Consider the following 20,576-nt stretch of genomic DNA (forward strand, 5'->3'; position numbering starts at 1 on the left):
GCTGCACTTTGTCCGACTTCTCTCTGCCCTGGGTGTGTTTCCTTGCCTGTGCCAAAGATAGTAAACAAGATGAATTCTCTCTCAGCACTCTCAGGGGAAGCACTTTTAGTTTTTACAGAATTAGCATAGGAACTGGAGAGTATTGAGTTTCGATGTGTAGATCTTTAACTTTTTAAAAAAACTTTTTGTGAAATAGTTAGGGTTTACATAGCAGATCATTTTTGTATTCAACAAGTTAGTAATTGATCAAACTTCCCAAGACCTGTCCTGCCCACCCATTGCGACATTGTTTCTCTTCCCAGTCTGTAGAACAGTATCCTCCCCTTGCCCTTTGTTAGCAACCATTCCCCTCTAGCCTGTGGCCCAAGCACCCCTCCCAGCGCTGGTAACCAACCACGTCTGTTTCTTTCAGTATGAAAATCTTCTTATCTAGATATTTTTCTGTTTGAACAATGGTCTCTTTTGTGATTGACTAACTTCACTTAACATAATAGCCTCCAAATCCATCCATGTCATGAGCTGTTTCACAGTTTCGTCGTCATTCTTGAGGGGTAAGTATCATTCCGTTGTGTGTGTACACCAAAGTTTAACCATTCTTCCACTAATGAGCATTTAGGCTGTTTCCGTCTTCGTGCGATTGTGAATAGTGCTGTAACGATAAACATCAGTGTGCATATCTATCTCCGTGCTGTGTTCCTCTGTGCTGTTACGATCCTGCTCATCCCACGGTACTTGGAGTGGCAGAGAGAGATGCTGTTTTGAGTTGGCAGGCCCCTCTTGGTGATTCAAAGTGTCCAGACCCCGAAGATTTTGAAGCAAGGTTCTGCCATCCTTTGAAGGTAATTACTCACCTTTTGAGAGAAAGTTTTTGGCCATTGAGAGAATGCCTATCTGGCCACCAAGTTACCATGCAGCCTATACTGATTCATGTGCTGTGGCCGACAGCTGGAAACACTGATGAATAGGAGGTATGGGGAAGGAGTATGCGGACAGACCTCTCTGAATGGACCCCAGGAGTAAAGACATTCTTGTTTCATGTGAGTGCTCAGCAAAGGACTGCTTTGGGAGTGGACTTGATCGATCAAGCAAAGCAGATCGGGATGAAATGTTCTTGGAATGAACAAAGTGGCCGTGGTGGCAGAGATGTGCTATGCATGAGCTTAGCAACATGCACTTTCCTCACCAAGAGTGGCTTGGCTAATGAGATGATTTTAAGGGTAGACAACTTGGGGCTCGTAGTGGTTTTATACATTATCTAGGATTGATGTTCCTTTCTGCTTAGCAGGCCATAGCAGGCCCAAGATAACTGCTTACATTCCAGGTGTTTTGTCTGATTGCAGCTTACAAAGAGGATCACCCTTGAACAGCAGCCTCATTTAAGGGCACAGCCAGAAAACTGCTCCTCTTTGTTTCTGCCGTGTTTTTATGGCCGTGGCACAGCTTCTTGGACACTGAATTGTTCAAGAAGCCGAAAAACCATCGGTTTGGGACAGCCATCATACCTAACTAAAATACAAGGTCCCTTACTAAGAGAACTAGAGATTAGGTTGCGGGGATAGTTAACTTGATTTTATCCCCACAGGACTTAGTGGCAATACCTGTTAAAGGAATCTCTTAGAGCCTAATAAGGGAAGAGCCAACTTTTCAAGTTCTCAAAATTCAGAGAAAAGTCGAATTCTGGAGGAGCAACCTCCATTTTCCAGACTCCACCCTTGCTGGGTAGTTCCCGCTAAATGAGAATAGCCATTATTCGGAGAATTGTATTTTGTCTCTGAAAACTAATTCGAGAAAGTTGTACTTCCAAATGACTGCCAGGTAATTTTCTGATTGCAACTTAAGAGAATAACTCTGCTACGCGTTTGGGTTTAGCACGTAACTTTATGTGGGCGAGAAGAGGGTATGAGGGACGGGCTCTACAGCAAGGGTCATGATTCAGGTAGGGAGATACTGAGCTGCTGCTGGGTTCTGTTTATTTTTTCCTAAACCCAAGCTCCGTAACATGTAAAGTGTACCTAGCAGGCAACACTTTTTAAAAATAGCTTAACTATTGTTTTTATAGACAGTAATTAAATGTGTCCCACCTTTATTAATTTCTCTGACTATAGTCTCGAAGGTCATTTGTTCCTTTTTGGTTCATTTTTTTTCTTGTTGAAGTATATAGACTTGTAGGTCTGTGGTGTTGCTTTAAAAAATGCATTAAAAATTCATAAGGATGTCAGTTTACTTATTTAAAATAGCTTCTGAATCATGGATATTCTGTAGGGTGGCAAAATCTCGGCTTTCGCTTTAATTACATATTGTCTGGCAGGGAGTGGGCTTTAATGACTTAAGTATTTCTGGGGGATTATATCCCTGGACATCCAGCTTCCTCTTTTCAGAGCTACTTGTATGTACACATTTTCTCAGTTTGCTTTGTAGCACAAGAATAGAATTGATGCATCTTGACTTTGAAGAAATCCCTTGCCAACATTCCATTCATGAGCTCTGCCACCCTCTGCTCACATGTTCTTCTTTCCAGAACTTGCCAAGTTGATTTTTTCCAATAGCGCCAAAGAGTGGGTTCTTCCAGCAGACGAAAAGTCTCTAATTCTGCCTGGCAGCTGGCTCATGCAGTATTTAGTTGGCAAACTTACAGTTTGCAAATGACAGGAAATGCTCCTTTCAGAAATGCTCAAACAGTGGGGGAAGAGGGAATTGGCAGCTAGTGAGCAGAACAAGAGCTGGAATGGGCACAGCCCCATCACTGGATGGTCCTGGCAGCTTATAGTGTGGTTGGCAGAAGTCACCAAAGGGCTGTTGTCTTCATTTTTTTGGCTCTTTGGAATCTCCACTTAGCAATCCATAGATGGATCATATCATCCGAAAACTGCTAGCTCGCTGCATAGGGAAGAAGATGTGAGAACGATGTACTTTCCTAGTTTGTAACCAATTTAAGGTAGTCTTTTAGACAAAATTGAAAGGTTTTTGTTTTATTTTAATACATAGCCAATGATGGGTTTCAATGTATTTTTTTAGCCCTACTCCTTAGGAGTTTGTGTTGTGGTACCAGCTCGTCATTAAATAAATTAGCTCTCTTGGAGGTCTTGTTTACTTGTATGAGGATAACCTTCCACCTTCTCACCATCCCCCTGTTTATTTTTAAAAGTCTTTGGTCTTGGGGTTGAGTAAACTGAAGTCCGCTTTAAATCCATCAAAAACAAAACCAAAAACCAGAGTATCTATTTTACGTGGCAAAGGGAAACCCTGGCATCCTTCCAGGCTCCTGGTGGCTGATCTTGTGGACTGGCATGCTTGTCCCCATGTCTTTGTGATGCCTTATAGTTTCTTCCCCACAGACTACACACGCTTCACTTCACTCCTTACATCTCCTCGTGTCGCTGATGAGGAATTACTCACTGGCAGACTTCACCAGCTATGCAACTGTTGGTCGAGCAGCGTTGTACTTTGTTACTTCAAGCTATAGCCAAAGGAAGGTTGCCAATAGGAAAACTGGCAGAAGTTCAGTGGGCAGCGTCTGTGTCCTGTGAATATCCTTCACTCTCCAGGAATATCTCAAGAGTTGGGGATAATGTGGCTGAGAGTTGATTTACATGCGAGGAATGTGTAACAAGAAAAAGTAGTGCCGATGTGTTCTTTCAAGCTGAGTCTGAGACTTAAAATTTCCCGGTGTAAGTGGAAAAGGCTCATAACACATTGTTTTGACTGCTTAGAGCGTCAAGTAAAAGTTAGACTATCTGCATCACTCATATTTCTAAATCCTGGAAATATGGTTTACTATGCTGACTCTCATCTGAGGATGATTTATGATGACAGCTTAATGATTGTTAAAGCAGACAGTTTGTGCGAGCTGCCTCATATTCCCAGGAGGAAATTTTCCTTGAAAAGTAATTTATGGTCAGGGAGCTGCTGGATGGATATGAAATTAGAGCAAAGGGAACTGGATGGTGTTTAGGAATGTCTTCATCAAGCTTTACACAGCTGACGAGTCAACTCTTCATGGAGGCGCTGCTGCCAAGAGCACACCCACTCTGGAAGCATTGCCTTCTGGTGTAGAAATGGTTGGTTTACTGAGAACTTAGCTTTTTCTGTTTTTCAAGTTCTGTCCAGTTTCTTTTTTGTGCAACACTTGCAAACACACCGGGGACGTCAGAAAGCACTGCTGCTGGGGTTCCAGCCGCAGACTCGCCCAGAGACTGAGCGCCCAGCGTGTATGGACGGGCCTCTGTCCTCGGGCCGACTAGAGATCAGTGCTCTCAGCAATGTGCTTGCCTTAGTGTCACCTAAATGGCGAGTTCCAGGGACCTGTTGCTCCAGTTAAACTCAAAGCAGGTCAGTTTGAAAGGTGTGGCGACTGATTTTTGGGATTTGAACGAAGAGGCTTTCTCAAAAGACAGAAAGCTCTTGGGGGCTTGTTAGGCAGTGTCTCGAAAATGGAAAACTGCATTGGTAAAGAAAAGAGCAGGGAACTGTGCCACCGTAATCTGAAGGTGCAAGATCTGTCCTATGGGACTCTTGTTGGGACACTTTAGCCTATCCACTCTGCAGCCTGATTTTTCTCCTCTGGTTTATTTTTGTTCTCAAAACTGAGGATATGAGACAGGAGCACAGTTTGAGTCTCGAAAGATACCCCAACTGGCAAAGAACCGTTACTGGGAAGAGAACATTGCCTTCAGAATGGCGTACCCCTATGTGGAGGAGCAGCTGAGAAGCATCATCATCATGAACTGCGTGAAGGTGTGCAGAGCAGATGATGGGTTTTACATTCAACTTTTCATGCACATTTTAACTCGTCTTTGCCGTGCTCAGTGTGTCATCGCTTGTCCCACTTAGTCCAACTCCACGATGCGTCTTATTCTGTTCCTCCTCCCTTCCTAACCCTCTGAACTTTGTCCCGGGGGTAATGGCTTCATGCTGTATCTTACATGGGTGAGTCCATTCCAGACAGCTTCAGGGAGCGCTCCAGTCCTCTAGGAAGCCTGGCCACTTTTCAGAGTTTTGAGTTCTGACCCACAGTGTTCTCCCACTAATATCCTATTTAGAGCAGTTGGTAGTGGTACGTGGGCACCACCTTGATCTTGTGTCAGGATTGTGAAAGTTGATGTTTGCATGGTCGTTTCCCTCTGTCTCTTATGTTCACCCCTTTGCTCTCCAGGCGAGGGAAGACCAGTGGTTATACCTTAGATGGCGGCTCACAGACTTTCAAGACCTCGGAGTCACTGCTCACCAAAAAAGGGCGTAGAACAGTCTTTTTGAACTCTGTTATGCCCATTGACCTTGGTGTCCCCTTAGACTATGGTTCTGGTGCCAGAGGCTCAGAGGCTCATTTCTTCAAAGTGTTTGATTCTGTGTAAGACATTTTGATGACTTTGCTTCCTCTGTGCTCTGCCACATTTGTGGGTATATTTGCAGCAAAGCACATGCACATGCAACCATCCTGTCAAATCTTTGTACATTCATGGATCTACACACACTCTCCCTCCCACACTTGTCCAAGCTGCATGTCTGTCCAAATATCTACTTGCAGATCTCTGCGATTGCAGGATTGTGTATTAACATTATTTGCCTCCGTTGCCTCCCTGTGTGTACTTGTGCAAACTGTATCTTAGTGGACAGTGCCGTCCCCTTCACCCAAGGTAACACTTGGCCACCCTTCCCAGCCATTTTCAGATGTCATCAAGTCGATTCCCATGCATGGTGATCCCGTTTCCCACAAGCAAAGCACTGCTCCCCCTGTGGCATCTTCACGAGTGTTACAATGGAGCCCGTGGTTGCAATCACTACACCAAGCCATTTTGCTGAGGGGCTTCCTATTTTTTGTGGAATCTAATTTACTAAGCACATCCTTTCAAAGGCTTTGTCTCTCCTGATAGCGTGCCCATAATATGTGACACACAGCCTAGCCATCTCTTTTTCTAAGGAGTGTTCTGGTTGTACTTCTTTCAAGACAAGTTTGTGTTTGTCTGGAAGCCCATCGTACTTTCAATATTCTTTACTAGCACTGTAATTCGGTATACATTTTTCTGCTGTCTTTTCATTGTCCAGATTGCACTACATATGAGGGCACTGGAAATTCCCTAAGGTGTACTTGGGTCCAGTGCACCTGAGCTCTCCTGGTGACATCTTTGCTCTTTAGCACTTTGAAGAGGTCCTACACAGCAGATGGGCCTGGTGCAGGAAGTTGATTTCTTAACTGCTGCTTCATGAGTGTTGATTATGGATCCATGTAAAATAAAATCCTTGAGAACTAAAATCTTTCCTCTGTTTATTATGATCCTGCCTGTTGCTTCAGTTATGAGGATTTTTTTCCTTTTCATTTAGTTGCAATTCATACTGAAGGCTGTAACCCTTGATCTGCATCAGTAAATGCTTCAGAGTCCAAGTTTATAGCAAGTAGAGTTGTGTTAGATGCATCTCTCAGGTTAATAGGCTTTTCCTTCAATCCTGATGCTGTGTTCTTCAGATAGCCTAGTTCTTGGGTTATCTGCTCAGCACACAGATAGGAGTAAACATGATGAGAGGGTATAGACAACACTGGCGTAGACTTTTCCTGAGGTCTCTGTAAAGATTTCACTAAACACAAAAGTGTTCTGGAGTTCCCATACCTCTCCAATGTTATCCAAAGTTTGTTATAATCCGTACATTCAAATGCCCTACTTCTAGCCAGGAGCTATCTAATGTCAGCAGTGATATCCCCCTTTCTATTCCCTTTCTGAATCTGACTAGATTTTCTGTCAGTTTGCTGTCATTGGACTGCTGCAATTGTTTTTTGATGATCTTTAACAAAGTTCTTGCTTGTGGATTTGATGATGTTTTATAAATGTATCCGTCTGTTGATGTACCGTTCTTTGGAATGTGCCACAATCTGGATCTCTTCCAGTTAACTGTCCAGGTAGCTGTTTCCACATTTCCTGGCGGCATGGGTGAGTGAGTACTTCCAGTGCTGCGTCTGCTTGCTGAAACACTTCACTCCGTATTCTGTCAGGTCCTGGAAACACGTTTTCCACTAATGCCTTCAGTGCAGCTCCGGTTCTTTCTTCAAAGGTAATAGTTGTTGATCATATGCTACCTCTTGAAATGATTGAACAATGACAGGTTCTTTCCGTTGCATTCACTGTGTATTCCTCTTACCTTCTTTCGATGCTTCTTGCTCTGCTGAGTGACTCGCCCCTAGATTTCTTTAGGTCATGCAACTGGAGGCTGAGACTAGTCCTTCAGTTCTTGAGAAATGCTGTGCGTGTTCTTCCCTTTCAGTTTTGTAACCACAGGTATTCACACGTTGCGTTATAATACTGTCTTCTCAAGCTGCCCTGGGAAATTTTCTTTCCAGTTCTGTTAGTTCATTTCATGTGCCGTATAGCCCATCTAAGTTCAAGAGCAAGTTTGGTTTCTTCTGACATCCACTTGGCTCTTTCTTTCTTTCTTTGGAATGACCTTTGATTCCTGTGTAGGATGTTCTTGATGTCCTCCCACAGCTCATCAGGCCTCTGTCATTAGTGTTCAGTGTGTCACATCCGTGGAGATGCTCTCAACATTTAGACAGGATATATATTCATAATCATATTTTGATCTTTATAAATTTAATTTTCTTCAGCTTTAACCTGAACTTACAGATGAACAATTGATGGTCTGTTTCTGTCAACCCCTCATCTTGTTCTGTCCAATAAAATAGTGAACTTCCCCCTAATAAAATGATTTTTAAAATAAAAAAATTAAAGAAAGCACTTGGGGACATCTAACCCAAATGAAAGAGAAAATCAGGGAGGACCTGCAGAAACACCGAGAAGAGATCGTGCTGGACTTGAATTTGGACGGATGGGTGGATGGCAGTTTAACACACAAAAAGGAAAGAGGCGAGGAAAAGGAATTCTAAGCAGAAGAAACAGCATTGCCAAAGGCAGAAATGGCAGAGTCCACCAAGTGCGTGTGTTATTGGAGGACAAAGGGTGATGGGGTGATATCATGTGATTTCTAGCTTCATTTCTACCTCCAAGGCCATACAGTTCCTTCCTTTTATTTTCCAACTTTTAATTCCTATCTAATTGTATGTTTCATCAATTTCAGACTGTAGAAATTGGTAGAGTTCTTTTAATTTCTTCATTAGATTTAGTGTTGGTGTGTAAATTTGAATAATTAATTATATTAACTGGACTTACTCTTAGATGTAATTTTGATCTTGAATTTTTTTTTATAATGAATGGAAAACCATTCCTCTTGAATTTGCCATAGTAAATCCTGTCCAACTCAAAGTGGCCAATACCAGTCCTTTTCAGCTCATTAATTCCTAGGGTGTCCATCTTTATGTATTCCATTTCATTTCTGACAACTTTCTAGTTCGCTACATTCTTAATCTATCCCGTGTTGCCATTATTAAAGGGTATTCCTTCTGTTTTTGTGTCCTACCCCATCTGCACATGAAGATCCCAAAACTTTATTCAACCCGTGTCATTCTTTCGACTCAGCTGTGAGGAGCAGCACTTTCCCAGGTGTACTTGCAGTGTCTTCCAACCAGAGCCTCTTCTTCTGTCCCGATGTCTGACATTGTTTGCTGCTATTTTTAAGGCTTCCAGTGGCTAATCCCTCAGAAGCGGATAGCCTATTTTTTCATCCCAGTCTGTGTTTTTCTAATAGTTCTGCTGCAAACTGTTCACGGTAAGTGACCCTGCTATATGGGGAACCAATGGCACAGCTGCCGACATCACAGCAACAGGCAGACCAACACTGTACGACAGACACGTGGTGGCGCCCACCCCGGTAGCTATCGTGGAATGTGTTTTAGTGTGAAAATACTTTCTCAACTTTTTATAATAGCCATTTCATACAAGATTTGCCCTTTTTGGATTTACTATTTTCTCCACTTTAACCCATGATATCTGAGGTGTTTTAGAGATTCATCATCATTCTTTAAGTTGTATGGTATTCCATTGTGTGTGTATGTGTACCAAAGGTCGATGTCTTCATCCACCGGTGGGTGTTGAGCTTGCGTCCATTCTTTCATTATCGCTAGTGCTCTGGTGGACACAGAAGGGCCCTTACCCAGTCGTTTCGCAGCTCTTATTTCTCTAGATTTTACACCACGTAGAGGAATTGCTAGGTCTTGTGATATTTGATTCCCAACTCTTTGAGGAAGCACTGTATCATTTTCTACAGTAGTTTGTTTTCATTTTTTGAATTTCACTATTCTGAGATGACATCTCATGATTGCTACAATGAACACATTTTTTTTTCATTTCAAAAAGGTTAATTTTATTTTTCCAATTAAGGATTAAGTTCCTGTACAGCAGGGCAGCCCTAGATTTTTATTTTTTTAACATTTTATTAGGGGCTCGTAAACAACTCCTTTCAAAATCCATACATATATCAACTGTGTAAAGCACATCTGTACATTCATTGCCCTACGGTGAACACCTTTCAAAGAAATAATGATCGTGTTGCTTCACATTTTGATATTTTTAACTGTTTTCAGGACTTTATAGCAATACTATTTTTTATGTCACTTTGTATGTGTTTTTGTGATTTGGATGACAGTTTAGAGATCAAATTGGCTTTCCATTGAACAGTTCACACATTGTTTGGAGACACCGGGCAATCCCCACAGTGTAATGCAGCATGCTTCCTACCTCCTCCCATTTGCCTGTTCTCCTTTCTTTTCTTTTTTTAAGAATGTTAACTTGTGCCAGTCAGAATCTGATACCAATTAAATGGTGACAGCTTTGCCAATAAACAAGCATTTACTCTTGCATGGCTAGAAAGGGAGACTGCCACAGCCGCAGGTCCCCAAGATACATGGACGCCTGTTCTCCTTTCATAGCAATTCCTGCTTTCTGAACTTTGTCCCGCAGCAGATGCTGCCTTTTTGGGCTCGTGTGGTTTGAAACAGTCCATCCCTCCCTGCTGCTACTGCTTGTCACTGATGCTCAGATCTACCTCTCTGTTCACACTACCCTCCTGGAGGCCCTTCTTCACTGACCCCTGTGCTCTTTCCAAGCTTCAGCTTTTATCTTGGGTTTGTTCTTCACCTTCATATTAGATTTCTTATGGTCTATCTTACTCCTCCAACACCATCCATTGCCATTGAACCCATTCCGACTCACTGTGACTCCATCTGTTCAGAATAGAGCTATGCCCCTTTGGGGTTTCAGTGGCTGATTTTATTAAGTAGATTGACCCGCTTTTCTTCTCAGGCAGCTGCCGGTTCACCTGGACTTCAAACCTTTCGGTCAGTCGCCAAGTGCATTAAGTCTCTAAACCACTCGACTCCCTCACTCCCCGCCTCCTACAAAGTCGACAGCAAGAGAACAGTGACAGGCTTCCAGCCCCATGTCAAATAGATTTTGCTCTTGTCCAATTTATGAGACTACAACAGTTTTGCTTTCCTGTGCCCCTAGCTCACAGCAGTAGTCTGCAGCGTCTTCAAGGCTGAGCTACATCCCATGTTTGCTGGCCAGGATTAGGGACCCTAGGGGTGTGGAGGAGGGTACCTCTGACAGCCGTGGCCTGGGACATTGAGAAGTTCCTTTCTGGGTCTCAGGATTCTTCGTTTGGATTCAACAAGATGAGTTTTTGTTTGTTCCTCCCATACATAAAAATAAATCATGCGATTTTTATGTTTTTAATTGGTGTTAAGCTTAGTACTTACGAGGAGGAAGGAAATGTTCTAAAGTTGAGTGTGGTATTGATTTTACAGCTCTTCTTGTTACGCATGAATTGTGTGTTTAGATAAAACCGTTAAAAAAACCAAGTTATTGCTGCAAATGTGTGTAATAGCACTTTGCCTTCATTATATCTTTTCTGTTCAAATCCCCATACTCTTATTTCTGTACCCACTCTTTTGTATAAGTAGCAGCAAAATTCTTCCTGGAACAAAGTACAGGAAACAGATAATAGTAGTCAAATATTATGGGCTAGATTTGGTTAAATTACAGATTAGATTTACTGTGATCATTGAAAGGTCTTTATTAGCCCTAGACCAAAAATCAAACTTGGCCTTAATAAGATCAAATATTTGGAATTCTCTCCTCCTATATTTTTTTAAACATGGTTAAGACTAACTCATTTGTTAGCAATTCATAAAATTCATGTCGTCTTATTGGGGTAGTTCTCTTGAGAACTTTCCTAATATTCCTACTGAGGTGCACATCCCCACCTATGCTTGATGTAATAAAAGCCTGGCTTTAATGTAAGGGCCAGACTGGCAATGGAAATGCTAACATTGGACACCGTTTATGGTCACTGGCAGTGTTCATTCAGTTGGTCTGTTCAGTTATAACAAAGCACCTTAAAGTGTCCCCTGGAGAGAGATGGTTTGGTTGCTTGTTTAACCCTGGCAGGCTAGGAGAGGTGACGTTCCAAAGAGAGGAACCACAGAAACAGTGAAGAATGAAATCATTTTACTTGTTGTCCTTGATGGATGAATTGCAACAGCATTACTAGGCCAAACAGGCCCCTCTCATAAGGTTCAACAGTCCAGAGTGTGTGTGGATGGTGGGGGGTGGGGGGAGGCCAGTCCTCCTGGTGGGTTTGTTCGGGGCGTGCTTGTCACCCCACAGGGAGAGACTTAGCCAGCTGGCAACAGGGCAGTCACATTGCCCTGGCAGGCACAAGAACAAAGTAATGCATCCCTGTAAAGACTACAGCATACTGGTGCATCTAGTTTCACAAATGCAGGTGGCGGGGATTCACCGAATGAGATTAAACCTTTAAAATATTTCTTGAAGTTAATTCATTCTTAGAAGCATGTTTTTCTTATGTAACATAAATGAAGTATATATTGATAGGTGTACTGCTTCTGCATTGTAGAGCCCTTAGCTCACCGGTAATATTATTGAACTTGGAATTGGTCCTTTCTAGGAATCAAGGACAGGCCTTGTGAGCTCTTGTGTGCATCTGTCTTAAAGAAGTGGAGGAAAAGAGGAAGAGATGAAATTCACTCAAATACTTTTTCAGTTAGTTTTTAGGTTTCTTCATTTGCCTATGTCCAAGGAGAAAGGCAGAATTGGAAGCAATAAAGAAGTACAAAGGGATGTAGCTTAATTACCTTTTAGTACTAAAGATCAGTTCTCTCTGTTAGTTCACTAAATGTTGCAGCAGTGAAACCTACATGACCTCTAGAGTGGGGGGTGGAGTGGGTGTCCCAGGATGCCATTGGATTTGTTGACACGTAGCACCCAGAATCTCGTTTACTTACACATCTACCTTGGATAAGATGGGTGTAAATGTTACTTAACAATTCAGTCGACCCTTGTACCTCTGCTCTGTTTCAACTTCATAATGTCTACCTGTGTTTAAAATCTTTATTAACTCCATGACATCTTAAAGTTCCAGGAGACTGTGTAAAGAAAACTGGAATTTTACTTCTGTATTAATTTTTCCCAGTTTTTGCAAACCTTACAAATAATTTATTAGGGATGTCAAAAGGCAAAGCTAGTCAAGTATGGTTGTGGGTGGGAGACAATGCTAAACACTTTAACAATAGCCCGCAACCTTCGGACCAATTGGAAACTGGAATTTTAAATGCAAATGCTTTGTGGATGAATATACACATATTCATATATACTTGAGTATAAGCTGACCCAAATATCAGCTGAGGCACCTAATTTTACCACAAAAAGTGCATTAAAAATGTGCTGAAAAACTCGGCTTATACACGAGTATCTACGGTATATGAAGTCGTGTTGTTTAGGCTTCATAAATTCATGTCGCCTTACTGCATTTTTTCCTAAAGCTTTCCAAATATTCCTACTGTCCCTCTGTCTGTCAGCAATGAAAAAGGACTGCTTTGTCATCAATAAGCACGTGTGTCCTGTGCTCCTTCTCAAACAGCACTCGGAGACGGAGACCGTCCACCTGTTTATCCCGGCCCTGTCAGTCGGCGCCATTATTGGCAAGCAGGGACAGCACATCAAACAGCTTTCTCGCTTTGCTGGAGCTTCTATTAAGGTACTCTTCTGCCAACGCTTTAAGAACAGTAAGTTACAGAATCATGAGTCCTCTTGACCACTTTATGATTGGTATCAAAGGTGGCGGAAAAACTAACAGAGAGAGCGTGTCTCTCTCTGGAAAAGACAGTGTGGAGGAGGTAAGTGACTAGAGGTTGGTACGGTGGCTTCTCCTCCCATCAAGACCTCAGATGTGGGTTCCACTAGCTCTTCTTCCCCAAGTGTAGCCTTTGTCCACACGGCCCCAGTGTCTAGCAATCAATCCGTTGTCCAGCCAATAGAAGAGAAAGACTCAACGCAGAGCCCCTTAGGAAGGTTTTGCTAGCTGCTGTGGGGTGTTTCTACATGTCCTAGTATTCAGAATTTTGGTCATAGGGCCAGATGTAGCTCAAGGAAATTTTTATTTTATAAACTCTATATGTGTAAACGTGTATTTAAAAGAACATAATACATTGACGTGCACACTACTCATGAATCCCACTTCTAGATACTTATCCAAGAAAAAGAAAATTTTGGTTAACACAATACTCAACAACAAAAAGAAACAAACTTGGTAACTTTTCCATACATTCAGGAAGCGGCAGAAAGAGAGACAAAGAATAAGTCTTACGTGTTGCTCTGAGTTTGATGGTGGGGGCGGTAAGGAGGAAGAGGCAGCAGCAGATGAAATGTTGTGATGGAATTGTTCCATACGGAATGTGGTTGAGGATCCGTGGTGGTGCTGTAGGGTAAGCCTTGGACTGATAACTGCAAGATCGGTGGTTCAAACCCACCAGCTACTCTGCAGAAGAAAGATGAGACTGCTACTTCGCATAAAGGTTGACAGCCTGAGAAGTTCTTTGGGGTCGCTTTGAGTTGAAATGGATTCAGTGGCAGTGGTTTGGTTTTGACCCGCCTGAGAATTTCTTCAACTTATACACTGAGTGCATATTACTATGTAAATTAAAACTTAAAGTACATTCAGAAACAGAACCCGTACACTCCATTGCAGCAAAAGGTAATACTTGAATAAAAGACATGTCAATAGGTCAAGTGAGGAGCCCCCTTTACTATCCTGCTAGTTATGATTGATGACTTAAGAAAAACATTTTTGACATGTTCATACAAATTTAATAAGTATTTTAGAAAACCTACATTTCATGAACCAAAAGAATTAAGGGACTCAGTTCTTAAATGGTTTCCGCGGTGGCTTTTCCTCGTTTGATTTGCGTAAAGGAGTGCTGAGATTCTGGTGGAGGGCAGCATTTGGTAAGAGGTTGGCTGGTTTGGGCAAACACACATTTTGTAACAGTTGTACAGTTGGCCTGGTGCTCAGAAGAAGAGAACACACACTGGCTCTCAGCAACTGATCCAGTGCCCGGGGGTGGGAGGGGAGCGGTTGGAAAAATGGCCATCATTAAATCCTTTTTTTAAAATTAAAAAAAAAACAAACATTTCATTGGGGGCCCATACAACTCTTATCATAATCGATACCCATGATGTTTTTTAATAAAGTTGAAAACTCCCTTTCCGAAAAGTCTGGCACCATACATCTGAAAGACTTTACCACTCTCAAAAATTCTGGTATGGAATTACATATGCCACCTGTATATAATTATCCATATACCCACATCACTTTAATGTGCACATAATATTTACTATCCCCAAATTGTAATTGTCTACCTAACAGCCCTTTCTAAACCCACTGCTACTGAGTTGACTTTGACTCACAGTGACCCCTAAGGACAGGGTGGCACTGCCCTCTGGGTTTCCAAGGCTGTATCTCTTTTCCGGGGCAGAAAGCCTTCTCTTTCTACAGAGGAGTGGCTCCGAACTGCTGACTTTGTTGTTGCGAAGCCCACTGGCACCAGGGCTAACTAACATTTCTAAAGGAATTTTGTTCACCACTATGCCATCTGTGGGACAAATGAGGGTCAGCAGAAGTATTTCAGTCTAGTGGTGAACAAAATTGTTTTAGCAAATATACTACCATTTTTCTGTAACCCATCTTTACTGAAGTAGACTTTGTAGGTCAAAGGGCATGTGTGTTTTCAGAGCTTTAAAAAGATGGCAGGTGCACGTCTGCTGCCCTCACCCTCAGCCCTCTGTCACCAGGCTTGACAAAGGTGCGTTTGTTTTAATGAAAGTGTCTACAAAAGAGTCAACAGTTGCTTTAAAAAAACAAAGCAAACCTACAAGGGCGTGCGGGGAAACTACGTTTATAGAAACATTTGTTGCCAGAACAGAAATACTGAGAATGTTTATGAGTTGTGATGAATGCCACTGAATAATCTGTGTGGAACTTCTTGATTGGGGACCTTAGACTATCGGGTAAATCTTCACAGAGGAAACAAAAAAACAGAATGAAAATGGGAAACTTGCTGGAAAGCTGAGAATGGCATCTTCTCTCCAAGGGTTTCCTGTGAAATAATCCTGAAAGTTTGAAATAAAAAGGAAGTCATTTGCGTATTTTTCGGACTTGAAGTTAATCAGCACCCAGAATGAAGTAGAAGTACTGTTACACGAAAGTGTGTGGTTTCTTCAAATGTGAAACATTCTTCTGGCGTGTGCTGGGAAAAGGAGTCTTACCAAGTCTCGGGCGGAGTCCTCTGGATCGGCATTTGCAGTGCTTTTGTAACCATCCTGCTTTCTGTCCTTAGACTGTTAGGTGATGAGAGTGAATACACTTGCACGATGAACGTCTGGCTAATGCTTTTCTTCCAAAATGGCCCCTGGAAGTCCTGGATCCCCAAATCAGTTCTTACTGGGACCCTAGCCTAGGGCAATGCCAGCTTCTTTAACACAGCCCTGCACCCTTTCCTATGCAGACTTACAGAATGATGTGTACACTGTGCAAGAGTAGAGTTTGAACTCCTGTTTTGTCAAATGGTTAGTTTATTTCAAGACTTACAAGAAGTTACTGATAATCTTACGTGTTTGAATTAGTAAGAAAACAACAACTATGAAACGTGCTAAATGAATGGTGCGGTCTTAGTTCAGCAATCCAGGTACAACCCTTACCCACAAACCACACAAGGTTGGTTGAGGCATAGCCTCTGGAACCACCATGGTGTGCTGCTGGGGTACGGGGAGGAATTCCTCACGAATAGGAAGCCCAGGGGAGCTGGCATAAGTGGGCCGGGCACCCACAGTGCAAGCTGGGGAGACAGGCGTGGCTGTGTGTGACTGCTGGCTGGGCAGCTCACCTGGCCTGCCTTGTGTGAAGTGGAATGATGGTGCAGGTTAACAGTGCATGTGGAGTTTTGCAGACTAAATATATAGCGTGTAGCAGGAGCTGTAATTGAAGAACCCACATCCGTCACTCCATAACTATTCCAGGTTTTTCTTTTGGCTTGGTCTTTCCTGTGAAAATAAATGCCAAACTCATTTGCATTGGGCTTCTCTCCAGAGCACGAAAGCCTGCCTCAGCCCATGTTGTTACATGTCTGTTACAGATAGCTCCAGCGGAAACCCCAGATGCAAAAGTGCGGATGGTGATTATCACTGGGCCTCCGGAGGCTCAGTTCAAGGTAGGAGCTCCACCAGGGGTGAGTGCAGAGAGGTGACTTCTGCTCAGGAACTCTGTTACCCGACTTCTCCCTGAAATGTCTTCCTGAAATACCCAGTAGAAAGAAACTGCCAACGTGATTTTGCAAGACGCCAAACCTCATGCATTTTGAGAGTTCCCATGGTTGCCTATGGGATTTCTGTCTTCCAAACGTGAATTTGCACAATGACCTGATGTAAGTGAGCGGAGACCCTGAGGCAGCAGTTCTCAATCTGTGGGTCGAAACCCCTTTGGGGATCAAATGACCCTTTCGCAGGGGTCGGCCGATTCATAACAGTAGCAAAATTACAGTTAGGCAGTAGCAACAAAAATAATTTTATGGTTGGGGGGTGTTCACCACCACATGAACTATTAGGAAGGGTGAGAACCACTGCCGACACAAAGGACACTGATAGACTCTCTTCTCGTCCATAGGCTCAGGGAAGAATTTATGGAAAAATTAAAGAAGAAAACTTCGTTAGTCCAAAAGAAGAAGTAAAACTTGAAGCTCATATCAGAGTGCCATCCTTTGCTGCTGGCAGGGTTATTGGGAAAGGAGGCAAAACGGCAAGTAGCTGAGCAAACCCTGTGCCCACCCCACCCCCACCCCCCAGGGTGGGCTAGTTCATGCAAATCGGGACTATCAGGGCTGAGGTTGGAAGGTTGTCTTTTGTTCCTCTTGAGAGTTGGCACCAGCTCCTACTGAAAATAACTTGTCTTTGAGAGGATTATCACGTTTGTGAGGAACATTAAACATTCTATCACTGTAGCTTCACTGTTTTGTTTTATTGTGCACATCATGGAAATTTGAAATGTTCCACCTACACGTGTACCTCTGTAGCTAAACAAAGCAAACTGGTCCTGGTCTCAAATGCACAGAACATTTAAGTGACTTTAAGTCTGTTTTACATATTCTGGGTTTGGATCTTGCTCAGCCATTCAATCATTTTTTTAATGATTGGGAAGTCAATTTTCATCTTAAATAGGGCAGTACTCACTGGCTTGTAGGGTTGTTTATGTATTACATGCTTGGGAAATAAGCCTTTTAAAAAATTCTATTTAACAGGATTTGTAATTATCTTTTCCAGGTGAATGAACTCCAAAATTTGTCAAGTGCAGAAGTAGTTGTCCCTCGTGACCAGACCCCTGATGAGAATGACCAAGTAGTTGTCAAAATAACTGGTCACTTTTATGCTTGCCAGGCAAGTGGGCTCACCGATGGGAAATGATTCGGTCTGGGTGCTCCCCCAGTTAAAGTTATTTGGTGCTTACCACTTTTTAGGCCTCCTTTGGAGAGACTATTCCAGAGGTTAATATCCCTAATACTCACATGAGTCTGTGTGGAGTTGTTAAGATGGGAAACAAAGTAACTTTTAGTCATCTTTGACTGGATAAAAATGTTCAAAGCTCTGTCTTTTGCAGGTTGCCCAGCGAAAAATTCAGGAAATTCTGACTCAGGTAAAGCAGCACCAACAGCAGAAGGCTCTGCAGAGTGGACCCCTCCAGTCAAGAAGGAAATGAAGGCTCAGGAAATAGCCCACCACAGAGGCAGAGATGCCAAACCAAAGACAGATTGCTTAACCAACAGATGGGTGCGGAACCCCTATCCAGAATCACGTGCACAAGTTTTTACCTAGCCAGTCGTTTCTTTGAGGACCAGGCAACTTTTGAACTCCTGTCTCTGTGAGAATGTATCTTTATTGCTCTCTAACATGTGCGACACCCAGCTTTACAAAGGATCAAGGGGAGGGGAGTACCACTGCACTTCCCTTGTGTTGTATTCTCACAGTGTAACCAGTGTTCCCCCAGGAACAGTGGAGAGATTGGGTGAATGATGCTTTTGCTAAATTTCTCTAATCCACAATGAGCTGCTCTGAAATCCAATTGTTAAATTGGATCAAAATAGAACGATCACAAGAACATAAATGGTAAGCCACTAGCATAGAAGAACTTTGGTTTTATTTTTATCTAACACTAACATGAATAACCTAAGGGAAGTGCTGAATGGTGTTGGCAGGGGTATTAAATGTGCATTTTTACTCAACTACCTCAGGTATTCAATAATGCAATGAAAAGCAAAATTGTTCGCTTTTTTCTTTTTTTGAAAATTTTATATACTTTATAAAGATAAAAGTCCAACCTTTTTTAAAAAAATAATTCAATCAGCTACCAGCTAACAGGCAAATAATTGAGGACAGACTTTTACCTCTGGCTGGTTGGAAAAGTAAGGATCTTTGAGGCTTTGATGCCGCTGTTGGTTGGAAGGTCCAATAAGTAGCCCAGGATACGGAGCCATGCCTGTGTTGGGAGAGCAGCAACACCGTCTTTTCTCGCTCACGGGAGGAGCGCTTTGAAGGGGTTACCAGAGCAAGGTGCTGGCAGGAAGTTTGGGAACGGCTAGTTTAAATGGCTTTGGGAAGACTTGAGCTTTTTGTTTGGCTATGTGACTGATGCATCGATGCTTTGTGCTTTTGACTATCATCGCTACCTAAGGAGAGTGTGCCACCGGAGAGAGGCAGCCTGGCGGACTGGCAGGTGCTCAGCCCGCAGGAAGCTTCTGCTTGTCTTCCAGGCGGCTTTGCTTGCTGACACACCGTAGCCCAGGTGGTCTACACTTTGAGCTGACCTGAGTGAGGGGCAGCAGGAGATGGTGCGGCGGTGTTTGAAGGCACAGTATGCAGGTGTGCCAGCACTGCCTGTGGGCCTCACTCGGCTACTTTGAAGCTTTTAAAACGAACGATGATAAATCAAACATGAAAGGCCACTTAATGACATAACGTGCAGTGAGATTTCTTGTACACTCTGCAACCAGCTGTTTGAAAGTAAAGGAAAAGTAGGGAATGCAGGAGAACAACTTCTGACATGTAATTTGAATGACTGTGCCGCATATTTGCCCTTTGGAGATGAACTTGTGTGCCCGGTACAGACTGGTGTGGTGGTCTCCAAGACCATGCTGCTCTGAGTTGGTTTTGTGTTGCGTTGCGTTTTGTTCATACGAGGATCAGTCATCATGTTATACTGATCTGAAGGGCATAGATAATAACCTTGAAGTCATTTTGCCACATTCATAGTTTAAGACAAATCGCTACATGGATTAGGTTTAAGTTTTTTCTGAAGAGCAGTATACCAATTAGACATTTTGAAAATGGTTTAAAATGTGTTCAGAAAAGCCATTTATTTTGTAGTTTTAGTGGAAAATGCCCTTTTTGTCACTTGAATTCATCTAGCATTCATGATTTGTTTTCGTACAATGAATTAAAATTGCAAAGAAAACAGATGCTGGCTTTCTGGTTGGATATCAGCTGAGATGTGTAATGCCAGAGTTCTTCCTCAATTTTTTTCCAGTATTTGATTTTTCTTAATACAGATAGATGCTGCATTTATATCTGCTGATTTAAATTCTGCCGTATTTCACGTCTACCCTTTTGGTATGGTCAATCATGTTTTCCTTTCAAGTAAGCGTTGGGAATTTGGAGTATCTGGTAATAGCTAGTAAATCTGTTGTCATTGAGTTTTGTACTCACCATGTATGGATCATTCCTTGTTTATAATGTGCCCCCAATGCAGCTTCACTTTCAAAATACCTTTATGCAGAATAAAATTTTTCATCATCAGATGGAGCTTGCTATATGGATGTTTTGTTTTTGGGGTTTCAAATGAATGGTGGGAATGTTCTAAATTTGGTCAAACTGAGAACTCATCCTCAGGATGAGCATGTTTATTTCTCCAGTCCACGGAGCCTACTGTAAACCCCAATCATAGGGTTCTGTGCGAGTGAGTAGCGACCTCTGCTGCCTGCCCATGATGTGCTTCTCTTCCCTAGCACCGCGGGCTGCCTTTCAGATGCAGAGTACTTGACACTTTGTCAGCCTGTTTGCTTTCCTGTCATTTGGAGTGTGTTTTTTTTTAAGTCATTTTATTGGGGGCTCATACAACTCATCACAATCCATACATCCATCGTGTCAAGCACATTTGTTGCCACCATCATTCTCAAAACACTTGCTTCTACTTGAGCCCTTGGTATCAGCTCATTTTTTCCCCTCCCTCATGAACCCCCTTGATTATTTGTAAATTATTTTGTCACATCTTACACTGTCAAAACTTCTCCCTTCACC

The 20,576-nt window shown here is 42.6% G+C and overlaps 1 protein-coding gene and 1 non-coding gene across 4 annotated transcripts in view; one reads left to right on the forward strand and one right to left on the reverse strand.

The window, feature by feature from the left end:
• Nucleotides 1-18,209, forward strand: part of IGF2BP3 (insulin like growth factor 2 mRNA binding protein 3) — a 129,876-nt gene extending 111,667 nt beyond the window's left edge. For all 3 annotated transcript variants that reach the window (XM_075558296.1, XM_075558297.1, XM_075558298.1), the window contains 5 exons: nt 12,820-12,936; nt 16,370-16,444; nt 16,897-17,028; nt 17,550-17,663; nt 17,884-18,209. In XM_075558296.1, the coding sequence (XP_075414411.1) occupies nt 12,820-12,936; nt 16,370-16,444; nt 16,897-17,028; nt 17,550-17,663; nt 17,884-17,982 (537 nt within the window). In that variant the 3' untranslated portion in view covers nt 17,983-18,209. The remainder of the gene's footprint in view (nt 1-12,819; nt 12,937-16,369; nt 16,445-16,896; nt 17,029-17,549; nt 17,664-17,883) is intronic.
• On the reverse strand, nt 9,659-9,789 carry LOC142457586 (small nucleolar RNA SNORA24). The gene has a single exon (XR_012786293.1). It is a non-coding gene; the product is annotated as a small nucleolar RNA SNORA24 (small nucleolar RNA).
• Nucleotides 18,210-20,576: the final 2,367 nt, after the last annotated feature.

Source organism: Tenrec ecaudatus, chromosome 9 (assembly GCF_050624435.1).
Source record: "Tenrec ecaudatus isolate mTenEca1 chromosome 9, mTenEca1.hap1, whole genome shotgun sequence".
In the NCBI taxonomy this organism is placed as follows: domain Eukaryota; kingdom Metazoa; phylum Chordata; class Mammalia; order Afrosoricida; family Tenrecidae; genus Tenrec; species Tenrec ecaudatus.